At 34.3% G+C, this 15,719-nt stretch overlaps 1 protein-coding gene across 3 annotated transcripts in view; it reads right to left on the bottom strand.

Annotated features, from left to right (window-relative positions):
* LOC101501119 (increased DNA methylation 1) overlaps nt 1-6,807 on the bottom strand; it is a 9,478-nt gene extending 2,671 nt beyond the window's left edge. The window contains exons 1-5 of one of the 3 annotated variants that reach the window (XM_004488986.4): nt 6,355-6,807; nt 6,188-6,223; nt 2,452-5,183; nt 1,860-1,983; nt 1,312-1,391 (exon numbers count right to left, since the gene is read on the bottom strand). In XM_004488986.4, coding sequence (XP_004489043.1) covers nt 1,312-1,391; nt 1,860-1,983; nt 2,452-5,031 — 2,784 coding nt within the window. In that variant the 5' untranslated portion in view covers nt 5,032-5,183; nt 6,188-6,223; nt 6,355-6,807. Of the gene's footprint in view, nt 1-1,311; nt 1,392-1,859; nt 1,984-2,451; nt 5,184-6,187 lie in introns of all 3 variants that reach the window. The other 2 variants (XM_004488985.4, XM_073365165.1) reach the window with 2 other exon arrangements.
* Nucleotides 6,808-15,719: the final 8,912 nt, after the last annotated feature.

The following is a 15,719-nucleotide window of genomic DNA, read 5'->3' on the forward strand; positions in this document are numbered from 1 at the left end:
TTTCCCTAACTGTAAACTTGTAACTTCTAAAACAAGTATTCTGGTGAAATAAGAAAACCATGCTGTTTGACAATATTATTCTAACAAAACATAAAAGTTGGAACAAAAGAAATAATGCTACCCATCATATCCTTAACCAAAGTACCACATGAAGCAACCATAAATATTCACAGCCTCACAGGTAAATATATTGATCCGCTCCTCTTATTCTTCCAAGAGAATACCTCTTAAAGAAGTGAATACTGAGACATATATTTTAAGGCAAGCATAAACACCACTGGTATGTAACAAAAGCAACTATGCCAAAAGATAGAGACAAAATAGACTCTTCATCCTAATAGTTGAGACCATTTATGATTCTTCACCAAGCAACTCAAACAACATGGTATTAAAGCTTCTATGATCAAGTAGTTGATAATTTGATCCTTGCGGGGCCCCTATTCTACGAACAAAAAAATGACTTTTGGCAGACAGTGTAAGAGTAAAGTGGGCAAGAGCATTTGTTCACACTTCAAGCCGAAAAAGATCTTTTGTGAGGGATGTACCTGAGAGCTTCGGCTTTTGGGATATAATGAATTCACAACATATTCAAAAATAATCACAATAAATAATGAGAAGGTTCCAAATTTCTCATTTTACATGTCAGTAAAAAAAAATTGACTTCTCTTATATGGTAAGCAGTTCCAAAAAATATATAATAAGCACCCACAGTTGTAGTTACCTAAAAAGGAAGCATGTAATAATTAAAAGTAAAATATGGCAATGAAAAGCTGTCAAAGTTGTTCCACTTTTGGAAAATCTTATTGAAAAAAGTCATGGAAACTTCAATGTTAACTCTCAATTGTTATAATCATCAAATTTTATTTGGACAGAAGAATGTGAAAGAACATTACAGTTACTCTATTGTGACCACATATTTTAGTTACAACGTTAAATTTGAGAATGCTATAACGAGAAATCATACTCACGATATTCATTTCATAATATCAAGGTCAATATTCTAAATTTTTCATCTTAAACTCGTTCATCTAAAAGTGAACTTTTGTAACTATATTTAAGACATTAAAGGAACTTTTAATCAAATGATCAACATTTAACGTGCCATAAACTTACAAGTAGATTAAAACGTAAATCAAACATAACCTTCAAAAAGCATTGAATATGATCTTCAAGTTATAAATAGTAAAATGACCAACTCATATTACAAGGCACTACACTATCATACAATATGTCACACAAGACAATAAGTCTCATTTGCTGAATTCAAGAAATCCATTTCAAATGGAGGTGTGGAAATTTGAGAAATAGTACCTCCTGACAACTCTGACCACAAAACCAAGAGTCTGAAACTGCTCCTTGTTTATCTCCTTCTCCTAGGCATTTCTCATGATCTATTCATCACAAGAATCATAATCAAATGGTATCTTCATTGAAGCATCAAAAAGGTAAAAAAACTGAGCACAAACTTCCAGATAAAAAATTCATTATCCATAATCATATTAAGTGATCATTTATTACTATAATAAATTATAATGACGGCAGCTAAGTGCACGAAGCTCCCACCATTGTAAAGTTTGAAGGGAGTCAAAGATTCCAACTTTTACACAGAAACAACAACAAATAAGAATTGTAGTAATGACAAAACTTGAACCGTCTAGTTTATTCCAAAAAATAAAACAATATTTGAACCAACAAATTAATCAGACATTAACATGCATTTTTTCTACATAAGATCAAACACAAAAGACGAATTAATATGGTACAATTCAACCAGATAAAAAGCTACAGGCTCTAAAAAGCTATTTAAACATACGATCTATTATGAAACGTAAACAACTGAACATGTAGGTCAAACTTACATTTATGTTCGCATTGTGAACATTGTAATGAACCATGTGCATCCAAAGCCTCTTTATCGTTAACCAAATTTCCACAAATTCGACAAGTGCAGTTTATGCAGTACCAGTTGCCATCAGGGATCTCCTGATGTACAGAAAATAAAACTTGTATCATTCTTCCAAAGCAGTATAAGAGAAACCCAACAATAGTCATATCCATAAGACTACAAATAATACAAAAAAGAACTTAACTGATGTTTAAATGCATGGAATAAAAAGAAGTAGGTTTATTAGAGTGGCGTTGGCAACACAAAGTAACTCTATTCATCAAATCTATAGTGAGAGAGAGAGAATATACTCACTGAATCTACTCATCAAATCATGGCCAAATATAGCATAAAGTTTGACAGTTCATTTATTGGCACATAAAAAGCAAGTAAAATATAGTCCATGCCCTTATCAAAAAAAAAAAAAAAAACAGTCCGTGCCATGGAAAAACTTTACCCTTGATCATTCATGTTCTCAAATGCGATAAGGCTCTTGGTAGAAAATTTCAATTGCAACAGCCCAACAAAGAAAAAACAAAAGTAAGATAAACCTGAGAGAAACAGACCTGGACGGATAAACAAGCCAGGTGAAAAGTAGACGGACAGCTATCACAACATATCAGCTCGCCTCCCTCACCACACAACCCGCACGAGTCATCATTTCTGTCATTATCAACAACATTCACAGCTTGATTTTGACTTTTCCTAGCTTTGTATTCAGCCGACCAAGCTTGAAGGAGGCAAAGTGTAAAGGGCTCACCAGACCCCATGAAAAGGTTCAAGCAAGGGCGACTCAATGCAAACCCAGCATGAATCTTGAACTCTGACAATGTAAGCACCTTACTGCAACACTTACAAACAATTCCATCTTTGGTGATCCTACCATCCTTAGTGACAGAATTATCTTTAGGGTTTCGGTATTGAATGACATCATTTAAAGATATGACTCCATTCTCAATCAACCAGGACAAGAGTGTCCTTGCCCCGAGATAATACTTCTTCCCATCCTTATTCTGCTTCCCTCCATTGCAAGGGTTCCTTGGTAACAACCTGCAACGGCCTTTATGGCTTTTAAGCTTTCTCAAACCCCTTGATCTTCCGGACTTAGCTCTAGAATTACCTCGGATTATCTTTGGGCTGAAGTCCTTATTCTTGAATATTGCTGACACCAATAGATCGTCATCTTCAATCTGGCATCCATTGGACTTATTGTTTGTTTTCCTGATATTTCTCTGGATTGAACTGCCTGATAACTTCCTTTGGTTCCCTTTTTTCCCAACACTGTCAACTACACAATCCTGAACTTCCTCCGACCGATCCTGAGTGTCGCACGCATCACCATTCAGTGACTGTACCTGGTCAGTAACAGTTGAGCCCAGCACGTCACTATGGTATAACATACTCAGTTTGATTTGAGATATCCTTTTGCACTTCCTCCGCATTTTCTTTTTAAGAATACCATTAGAGCCGGACCAGGTACTATCTTTCCCAAATACAGAAGCTATTGAGATTTTCCTCCCCTCTTCCTCACTACATTCAGACCGATTTTCCAATGTGTGCTTATCAAAGCTTTTGGAACTTCTAAGTTTAGTTTGATGAACAGGATTTACTTTAGATTCCAGGTCCAAATTTCCAGAGCTGGTAAAAACATCCAAAGAGGAAGCACTTGAATGGGTAATAGTGCTACATCGATTTTCTATAATGTTAGGTTTATGTTCTACAACATACATATCTTCCTGGTTTCCATCAGATTTCTGATTACAGGCATCATAGTTTATCACAGAAGCGGTTTTTGTTGTTTCGGTGGCTGTTGAAGAGTCACATAAAATGGCTTGGTCGTGCTTTTGATCAGAATGAGCACCAAAACTATCCTCGCAGGCTGAATCAACTGGAGCACGTGCCATGTTATACTTGCTAGAAGCGAAACTTGAAGTTGCTTTTATTACCTCTCCCCTTTTCAGAGCACCAATCTTTCTATCAATATATATAACTACAACAAAAGGATCCAAAATCCACCACTGATAAGCCAACATAGGTGCAGTTTCTGACTGGGTTTTTGACTTTTCAATATTTTTTAGTGCACTCGATAGATCAGACCATAATTCACTGGTATTGGTCCATTCCTTACGACCTCCATATGATACATTGTATTTTTCAACAGACAAAAGTTGGCTGCATAATTTCCATGCTTTTGTAAATTCCCGAATAGGCTTTCCCTTCGGTGTCCTGTAGAGCGACTCCATGTACCGCCTACAGGGTCGTTGATGCTTCTCAACAGAAATGCCTGACATCGTAAACAACTGCATAACATGAAAGTGCAGTAAAGAACGGGTATCCTCTTTGTCTATCTTTGACAATGAATTTGAGACATCCATATTAGAAGATTGAAACCCTTCCGGCATTTCCTCGGTTTTTAAAGGAGACTTGGACTTTTTCACAACAGTGATTGATGGACTTGTAACTACCAGCCTGTTTGCAGAGCTCTCCTGGGAAACAGGAGAAGCAACTACCTTACTTACAGACACCTCTTTTGCAATGTTCCCATCTTCTGTTTTAGATTTACAATTTGTAACATCTACATCATCGTTAGAAACTTGCTTATTTTGCACCATGTTATGTTTCAATACATAGCAACTAGATATTACACCGTGTTTAGATGATTCAACTGTACGAAATGCAATTGGTTCACTATCACAGTCTGTAGCAGCACAATCCAAGTTAGAAACTACTACTTTTGGAATTGCAGATGAAACCAAAACATCTTCTGAGTTAGATCTACTACAAGGAGGTTCATGCAGAGAAAATTTCATGCGTTTGACATTTACATCCACATCATTCTGGTCTTCACAAGTGAAACTCTCTGGAAAACACCCCATAGCAGCAGTCTCTTTGGAATGCTGAATTACACTAATGTCCTCCTCGGGATGTGTAAATCTTGAAGACGAGGGACGCAATATGAATGAGTTTTCATTACTAGAGCCAAATGATTTCAATGTGTTTTTATTGGATTCATGTTCAAGGTCGATGACCCCAGAAACAACACGCTTCTGACTAAACTGAAAAGTGTTATTACCAAAAAAGACGTCTGTAAAAATCTTTCTTTCTTCACTAGATCCTTCGAAGTTATCATCACATAAATGTTCCATTTTGTTGCTGACTAGTGCAGTTTCACTTCACAACTTTTATTACTGGTCTACATGTTACCTCCATTACAAAAGCTGCATCTTGCATACTGTTAACAAAGTTATGAAGTAACATGTATCTTCAGCCATAATTAACTGGTTGACGAATTTCATTTCTGCAAACCCAAGTAAACACAAACAAAATCACGCAGTAAGAGCTTGAGAATCTGCATAATAATTATAGTTTCCTCATTTTTTATTTATTTATGCATTTAAACACCTAAATAAGGAAATTTTATGTTTCAGAATCAGATAACTTGGTTTATACTTTATAGAACTATCATCATCCATGCATTATTGAACTAAAAGATAATGCAAAACAATATCAAATATTGCCCATAATTACAACTTCTTTCCAAAAATTAATCTAGGGGGTAGATTATCAAACATATATTATTTTACATGCAACGGTGCTTTTTAACATAGAAAGAATCTAATTTATCCCAAATTTTCAGTGCAATCTGCAAATCTAGGATTAGTGCTACTTTGCATGCTCTTCTTCTACATGATCAACTAACTATAAATGCCTCATTGTGCTCCTCCACAAAATATTTATCATCATGTCCCTTGCTAAAAAGTTTAAAGTGCCATATAGAACAATGGAGAATGATCTTTTTAACTAACATGACAACAAACAGACCCATTATTAATTAGGGGGGAGGAAGTGTAGCTGAGTTTAGTCCTCTGGTTGTAGGAGTTATCTCCCTTAATTCAGTTCAGATTTCAATCTACGTTTCATTCCTATCAACAACAATAACTAAATAATGTTTTCTGCTAAAATCATCAAGGCAACATTGGTGAATCTTTATGTATTCATTTACCATTAATCATCAAAAATCACATAGCAGCATGCATTTATGCAAAAACTACCTTGAATCAGAATGCAGGTGCAATTAACAGAAACAATTGTGATTATAATAGCAAACATGACTTCTCTTTCAAATTACAGCAGTTAGTAAAACCAAAAGTTATCATCAAACTTCAAAAGCTAAAAATTGAAAAGAAAAAAAAAACATTAAGACACCAAAACTTCAACTAAATAAAACAAAAAGAACATGATAGAACACAAACACATATTATCAACACAAAAAAACTCAAACACAAACACAATAACACATACCAGTTACCCAAAGCACTTCAAAGAGAAAAGGAAACCCTGAATTCAAGAGCCGAAGCAAAACACAAAATCCACATGCATGAATGAAGAAACAACATTGAGACACAGAACAAGCACCAGTACCAGAAATGAACAAGAAACCCGAGAAAAATCCAAAGCAAAAACCTCACCTTTTTCACAGATCGAATCCAACCCTACCCATTCTCAAGAAAATAAATTCACAAAGCCATCGTCATAAACAACACAAAAAGGTTCCTACAAATTCATCAGAAATTGTTCTCAGAATAACAAATCACCAGATTCAAAACTTAGGGTTCCTAAAAATTCCCCAAATCTTATCAAAATCTGAGCATAGAACAAACGAACTGAAAACTTTCATAGCTTCATTTCTTCAGAGTAACAGCAACAACGCCACCTAAAAACATAGCTTTTTGAAATTTCCACAACAATGCTAGCAACTTCAACAACAACAAAAAGATGAAAAAAAACACTATCAGTTTCTCTCTCTAGAAAACAGTTTCTCTCTCTAAAACTTGCATCGTGAATGATATACCTCTCTCTATAAGTGTATCACATGTGACTACCCTAATTCATTCACCATTTTGGTTTTGTCTATTTGTGGATTTTTTTTATTTTTTATTTTTTTAAAATCTTTTGGATGAAGCAAACTACACACTCATTGAGATTGTGTTGTCTCTCTACGGAAAATGGAAAGTGGGGCCCGCCGCTTAAGAAAACTACCGACTCTGATCATTAAATTAACATTTTTTCTTTCTTCTCTCAGGTGAAGAGAGACAGTAAATGTGTTTTGTGAATTGTCGTTGTTAATACATTCATGTTTTTTGCGGCAAATTACAAATTAAATGTTACTAATTCACTTCAAGTCGTGTTAAATTTATTAAATTTTTCCACTGTTGTGGGTTGAAGTAAGTACCTTTTTTTTTTCCTTTTTTTTTTACTAAAAGTACCTTTTTCTTTTAAATTGAAGTTTAGGGTAATGTATGGAACTAGTGTTGTACTTGTGGTTGTGGGGGTAAAGTTATGTTTTTCTTTTTTACGATTAAAAGTCGTATGTTATTAATTATTATAATTATAATATGATGCAGTTATGTTAACAAATAAAAATGTATAAAATAAATATAAAATTAAATTATTTATTGTTTAACTGTTTAAAAAATGTTATTTATTTTTTTATTATGGACGACAATATAAATAAATAAAAGTTGTGTAGCATTGAATAATAATAATTAAAAAAAAATTTTACACTTTTATATAAAATACGTTCAAGAGAAATATTAGTAACTGGTAATAAAATATACATGTTTCTTTTAATAATGTCCAGAGAAGAAAAGATAAAGTAATATATTTTTTAATTAAGACTAAAAATAATTTAAGGTAAGTGTAATGAAGCAAATAAAAAATTGGAACGATCTCATATACATTTCCAAACATTTATTCAAAATTTCAGATTGTCCATCAGTTTGTGGATGATAGGCTGATGACATAGCAAGTGTTGTTCCATGTAATTTGAATAAATGTTGCCAAAATGTACTAGTAAAGACCTTATCTCTATCAGACACAATTGACTGTGGTATTCCATGTAACTTCACTATATTGCTCATGAAAGCTTCAGCTACAGTCTTACTATTATAATCAGCCTTAAGTGTTAAGAAATGTGCATATTTAGTAAGCCTATCCACAACCACCATGATAACAGATAAACCATTCACAATAGGCAAACCAGTGATAAAATCCATTGCTATATCCTCCCAAACTTGTTGTGGGATAGGTAAGGGGTGAAGCAAACCTGAAGGTAATGTATTGCTACTCTTAGCCTGCTGACAAATTGCACATTGTTGCACATACTCGTGCACCTGTTCTTGCATGTTGGGCCAATAAAATTGAGCTTTCAGCCTTGCCATCGTTCTAGTGATCCCAGCATGACCACCAATTGGTGAACTATGGTATTCTTGGAGAATTTTATGAATCAGGGCATCATCTGTTGGAATAACCAATCTATCCTTCCAATATAGCAATCCTTCTCGCACTGTATAGTGCTTATCTGCTGTTGCATTCCTACAGTCCAGCATTAATTGTTTCAATTGGTCATTTGTAACTAATTTGTTTCTTAGTTCCTCCAAAAATAAAGAATGAGGCTCGGACCATGATAATGCAAACATTCTGGACAATGCATCTGCTGCTTGATTATCCTTGCCAGGCTTGTACTCAATCTTGAAATCATAGCCTAGAAACTTGTGGAGCCATGCTTGTTGTTCCGGTGTTTGTAAGGATTGATCCATCAAGCTCTTCAAACTTTTTTGATCAGTCCTTATGATGAATTTATTGCCCAACAAATAATGTCTGAATTTAGCCAAAGCTTCAGTTATGGCTAGTAGTTCTCTGATATATGCAGATTGTTTTTGCATCCTAGGAGCCAGTTTCTTTGAAAAATAAGCTATGGGATGACCATTTTGACCCAAAACAGCCCCCACTCCTACGCCAGATGCATCAGTCTCCAAGATAAATGATTGACTGAAGTTTGGTAATGCTAAGACTGGAGCATTTGTCATAGCTTGCTTCAGTTTCTCAAAGGCTGTTTCAGCTTCAGTATTCCAATGAAAATTGTCCTTTTTTAGTAATTCGGTTAATGGTGCAGCAATGTGAGCATAGGCCTTGATGAATCTTCTATAGTACCCTGTGAGGCCAAGGAACCCCCTTAATTGTTTAACATTGGATGGAATAGGCCATTCTAGGACTGCCTTCACTTTAGTATTTTCCATAGACACACCCTTGCCTGATACCGTGTGTCCCAAGTAATCTACCTCTGTGGTTCCAAAGGAGCATTTGGATAACTTGGCATATAACTCATGCTTTTGTAGAGTTCTTAATACAGACTCCAATTGTTGTAGGTGGTCATTCCAAGAGGCACTATACACTAGGATATCATCAAAGAAAATAAGAACAAATTTTCTTAGAGCATGTTGAAATATCTTATTCATCAAAGCTTGAAATGTCGCTGGAGCATTTGTTAAACCAAATGGCATTACTAGCCACTCATAATGACCATGGTGTGTCCGGAAAGCTGTCTTAGCTCTATCTTCTGACTTGACCATAATTTGGTGATATCCTGACCTTAAGTCCAATTTAGAGAAAAATTGAGCCCCATATAATTCATCTAGTAACTCATCAACTGTGGGCATAGGAAAACTATCCTTCACAGTAATCGTATTCAAGGCTCTATAATCAGTACAAAACCTCCAACTACCATCTTTCTTTTTAACAAGTAAAATAGGTGAAGAAAAGGGGCTATTGTTGGGCTGAATGATACCTTGTTGAAGCATTTCATGCACCATTTTTTCGATCTGCTCCTTTTGTGTGTGGGGGTATCTATAAGGTCGTACTTTAACTGGTCCAGACCCAGGCTGCAATGGAATAGCATGGTCATGCTCCCTTGGAGGTGGTAGTGTTGATGGAACCTTGAAAACATCAGCATATGTGTGCAGTAACATAGCAATTTCAGGGTCAATGGCTGATGGTAATTCACTGAGAATATCTTCGGGTAATTCTTTATTTATCAATTGGACTGCAAAGCACTCTTCAATAGCATCAGTGTAATGCAATCTTCTGAATTGATGTAGTTGAGCTGGACTAGGCTCCATATTTGTCTCACCCTGTAAGGTAATAAATTTACCCTGTCGAAAGAACTTTAATGTTAATGCTGCATAGTCAGCCACATGAGGTCCAAGTGTTGCTAACCATGTGGAACCCAATATGATATCAGCACCTGAGATTTGCAACAAATACACAGGTATTTTAATTTCTTGGCCCTGAATTTGCACTGGTAATTGTTGAATCTTGCCTTCAGCATTTAACACTTGGCCGTTTCCCACTAAAACTCTAAGGTTTGTTGCTGGTTCAATTGGGAATTTCAGCACTTGTGCAACTCTTGGTTGAATAAAGTTGTCTGAACTTCCTCCATCAACCAAAATCTTCACGCTTATGCTGCCCACTTGTCCTGTAAATCTAATAGTACCAATCCCATTAGCTCCGCGCATAGCATTCAAGGATAAGTGATGGTGCTCATTAATAATGGCCTCTTCTAATAACACCCCTGCTGTTTGGTCTGATTGAATTTCCTCTTCATCTTCAAGTTGCAATAACATCACTTGTCTGTTAGGGCATTTATGGGATGGAGAAAACTTTTCATCACAAAAGTAGCATAAATTTTTCTCCCTCCTTAATTGGATTTCTGCTGGTGAAATTTTTTTTATATTTTGGTTTTTTTGGTATAATGGCTTGGATTGAGGGGTAGGTAAGAGTGGAGGTAAGTTGTTTTTGGTAGTGTCAGTTATTTGGCTAGTTTGAGGGTTTTTGTTGGTGGTGGTATTGTTTTGGTTATAGTTTCTGGCATGGCTTGTGAAGGGTTTCGGTTTATTTGTTGAGTACTTTTCTTCATATAGTTTGGCTAGAGCAAATGCTTTGCTTAAAATTTTGGGTTCCATAGCCTTAACATCTCTGCGAATCTCCTCTTGTAATCCACTAATGAAGCAGTCCAAGATAGCATCAGGGCTTAATCCATCAACTCTATTCACTAATGCAGTGAATTGCATATAAAAATCATTAACAGATGCAGCTTGAGTTAATTTAAACAAAGTAGCTCTAGGACACTCATATGCAGATGGTCCAAAATCAAGCTCTAAAGCTCGAGTGAGAGCTGGCCATGATAGCATGGGATCTGTTTTTTGCATCATTTGGTACCACGGTACCACCTCGTGGTCTAAGTTCACAGAAGCAATAATTAATCGATCAGCATCAGGTGTGGAGTAGTAATCAAAGAATTGTTCAGCCTTAAAAATCCAGTCCATCACATTTTTTCCGTCAAAACGAGGGAAATCAAGCTTCACAGAGCGTACCTGAAATGAATTTTTAGGAGGTTCTTTGTATGAGTTCGTTGAACCATGGGAAGACCCGGGAATCGATTGTAGCCGTTGCAGAATTTGAGCCATCACAGAATTCAATTGTGAGAATTGAGATTCATTAGACACCTGAATCGCTTCCATTCGTTCGATTTGAGCGCGGGTGGAACCTTCCAAACGCTCGATCTGGCCGTGCAATTCTTCAGATACCAAATTGATGGCTTCTGCGTTTTTCTTCAATTCTGCAAAAATTTCTTTCATCCGAGTATTGTCTGCCATGATTAGAATGAAAGCACCAATGTAATGAAGCAAATAAAAAATTGGAACAGGAAGAACAACAGTATTTTGATGGGATGCTTTTCGTTATTATTCTCTTTGACTCTTAGTTTTCAAGGTGAAAAGCTAAGGTCTATAACTGAAATTGGAGAAGAAGACAGAAGGTTCAGAGTCGACGGAATAATCAGAGAGAGATAGAGAATTTTCATACATCAATCAATGCCTAATACCTTCTCTAAACCACTCATATAATACCCCTAGTCTGTTAGTTCCCATGTGGGCCTTCTCACTCTTTCTCCACGTCTTAACTCCTCATTTTTAGGAAGGTTGTTATTCATGCTATTATTGGCACCTGCTGTATCATTTTCTGTCACCTGCTGCTCACGTGTCTTTCCATCCATTACAGTAAGATAATAAAAAATTTATATTTCTTAATATTAAGAATTGAGAGGAAGATTGTTATATTAGAGAATAGAGTTTAATATTTATATACTAACTGTATAAAAATATTTCATATTATCATTTAATTGAATTTATTATCATGTAGACTTATTTTAAAATTAGTTTATTTTAACAGTGTATTTTTTTCTCTAAAAAGTATATTGTTTTAATACTATATATCAAATTATTAAAAAAAATTATAATATAATTTATCATAGTTGTACGTAGAAGATACTTTATTTGAGAAAACTTTAATAATTATATCTACTAGATAATTAGAGCCATTATCTAAAAACAATATTTGGGATCCCAAGATATTTATTTATTCTGTAATTTGTAAATTAAATATATAAATTTATATATATATATATATATATATATAATTATTTGTATGGTTATTATATACAAAATAATTTGTTTTCATGAACGGCGGAATCAAATCAAATTTCATTAAGTAGAAAAAAGATTTATATGAAATAACAACATACAAACTTAATATGGGGACATACAAAGGTGTAAATTATTTATATGAATAAAAATAAATTGAAAGTTGTAAATTATTGAAAAGACATGAAAAATTTCTAGTATTCCGCGGCGGAGAAGTTCGTGAAAAATATATTTATTAAAAAATCAAAAATCATATTATGTCATATAACATAACTTGAATTTAGTAAAGTAAAAAAAAAAGATAGATAATTTGTACAAAATATTAAGTGCAATATAAATGTGAGGTAGATGATAAAATTTTCAACAATAAATTATAATGTCAAACTAAATATATATATATATATATATATATATATATATATATATATATTAATTTTTTGTGTTAATGGTTATTGAATAATGTGTTATGATTTAATAAGATAAAAATAAAACATAAATACAGATGAATAATTTAAACTAAATTATACTTTATTTTTAAGTATTTCTTTAGCAATTTAAATTATGAAATAAAACATACATAGGTTCTAAATTCTATAAATCTATAGATTGTAACATGTTAACAAATGATATGATTTATATGAGACTAGTGAATGGTATACTTTGCTAATGAACGGTCGTTGAATCGTTATCATTTTAGTGGTTGATTGTGGGTTTGATTGGATTTCGGATTTAGGGTTTTGTGTGTTTGATGTAGTTTGAGTGCTAGTGGAAATTATGTTTAGTGGATGTGTAGCCTTAATCTCTTTCTTGAAATTTGGCTTGGGGGAGTAAAAGAAAAAAAAAAGGGCACCTTTTATGATGCAATATGATTTATTTGAGATGTGTCCGTGTTCAATATTCTACGATGATTTCAAATGTTTTTGTGCTTTTTGGTTTGAAGCATTTTTTATGATGTTAGAGGGTGATGTTTGAATTGTGATCTTTAAAAATTTAAATCAAAAGTAAATATTTTAAGTTGTTACTAAAATAAAAATATTAATTTAAAACAAATAGAGCATTCTGTATAAAAAATATATATAATGAAAATTGTAAATGACAATGATGTAGTATGATTAATGTACAAGAGTAGAAGATTAAGATACAGAGAATCACACACATATTTATTCAAGCTCACCTTTATAATTTGGCTACACACATTCCTAACATCTTGTGAGATGTTCCACAATTTTGATGAAGATTTCTTTTAGTATATTTTTACAATCTTTTCTTTATATCACAATTTGATCTAATACAATATGTATTATCAAGGCTTCGACCTCGACAACTTACAAACTTAGCCTAAACAGACTTAATACAATTTCACTTCAACAATCACAATAAAGAGAAAGTTATTATGCTTCAAACAAAACATTCTTTATGTGCAATTTTGATGATGATTTGTTTTTTTATTAATGAGATACTTAGATTAAAATCAAAATTTGTTATCAATCTTTAAAACACTCAAACATAGATTAAATCACAAAATGATCATAATCTTAAAAATACAATTTAAAATGGTTATTCACTATGCGAAAAAACGCATTTTACAGCGCTTTTTTTAAGCCATTTACAGCGCTTTTTCAAAAAAATAAGCGCTGTGGAAACGAGCGCTGTAAATCATACAACAGCGCTTTTAAAAAAGCGCTATAAAACATGTAAATACAACGCGCGCTTGTTATGCACATTTTACAGCGCTTCTTCACAAAAAGCGCTGTAATATGCACCCCATTATATGAGTTATGGGTGTGCATATTACAACGTTTTCTCAAACAAGCGTTGTAATATGCCCAACCATAATTTCATATATGGGTGGGCATATTACAGCGCTTTCTCACAAAAGCGCTGTAATATGCCCACCCATAATTTCATATATGGGTGTGCATATTACAGCGCTTTCTCAAAAAAGCGCTGTAAAATGCCCACCCATAATTTCATATTATGGGTCTGCATTTTACAGCGCTTTTCTTGTACATTTTACAGCGCTTTCTCACGCAAGCGCTGTAAAAGGTGCACCATTAAAGCGCTTTAGAATAATATTTTACAGCGCTTTTTAAAAAAAGCGCTGTAAAATGTGTGTGTGTGTGTGTGTTTTTTTTTTTTTAAACGTTGTAAATTAATTATTTGAAATGAAAAGCGCTTTTTAGCTTTTTATGGCATTTTTTTTAAAAAGCGCTGTCTTTTATCTTTGTATCCAAAATTATTTTGATCCAAAATCACTTCACAATCAGTAGAACAGAACATATTATAGACAATCAGTAGAACAGAACATATTATCTTAAAAACATATCTACAATGTAGTGTTTTACATTGTCTGGATCGAGTTTGAACATCGACATCTTATGCGGAGACAAGAATGAGTATTTATTTGACAGTTTCCTCGTGCACACGACCTTCTCGTACAAAAACCTTCAATGAAAATTTTAAACTAGATTAATTACCAATACATTTAATTAATTACAAATAAATGCAATTAAAAGTATTTTTTACCTTATGTACAAGCTGATTACAGTAACACTCAGCTCCTTATGTTCGAGAAGATCGTACATTTGCTCCTTTTCGAGGTATTCAATATACTCATCTCCAAAGATGTCTTGATTCATTTGTACAATGGGCGAATCGTTGCTGCTGCCCATGTTCCTTTTTATTTGGATGTCAAGACACGCCCCGTATTTACCAAGGCGTGGCTGACTTTTATTAGGAGCAGCAGCAGCAGCGACCGATTTTCCCCGATCCAGATTTTTTGTTGCTGCAAGTTTTGCAGCTTTATTACCCTCCAGCCTTTGTAGTTTGGCAGCCCTATTAACCTCCAATTTTTGAGGTCTGCTGCCTTTTTTTGGCTGTAGGGGTGGTTTATTTATTTGGACCTACAAAAATGAGGTAAAATGTTAGTTTATTGAATCTGAAAAAATAAAAAACCTTAGGCAATAAATGTGACAAACCTTTTCGGGAGATGTAACTGATTTGTCCTTGGGAATCTTTTTTTCGAGGGCAACAAGGTGTGTGGGCCATGCCACGTAACTGCCAATAGCGTCGCTTAAGAACTTCATATCTCCATCGTTGTCCGGTATGGGCAACGGTGCAGTTGGTTCGAAAGCAACCGTAGGCGATACTTTGACATGGCCCGCGGGGATCGGAATATTGTGCAATACTTCTCCCGAAGTATTGTGCAATATTCCTTTTCCCACCTTCCGTTGAGTCGGCGAGGACAAGTATAGGACACATGTAGTGACACCCTACATCAATAGTTAAAACATAAGTACAGTTAATATATAAGTTTGTTTAATACATAAGTAATTACATAAGCAAGTAAGTAGTAAGTAATTAATTACCTCGGGAATACTCTTCAAACCGACGTTGCAACTCCCGGTTTCACTCTCCATTTGTATTTCAGGTTGGAGCTGAACCGGAAGTTGCTTGTCTTTATTCGTATTCACCAAGAGTGCCACTTGCTCCGATAAGATTCTGAGCTTCTCTAA

The sequence above is a fragment of the Cicer arietinum genome, chromosome 1 (assembly GCF_000331145.2).
Source record: "Cicer arietinum cultivar CDC Frontier isolate Library 1 chromosome 1, Cicar.CDCFrontier_v2.0, whole genome shotgun sequence".
NCBI classification, from domain to species: Eukaryota; Viridiplantae; Streptophyta; class Magnoliopsida; order Fabales; family Fabaceae; genus Cicer; species Cicer arietinum.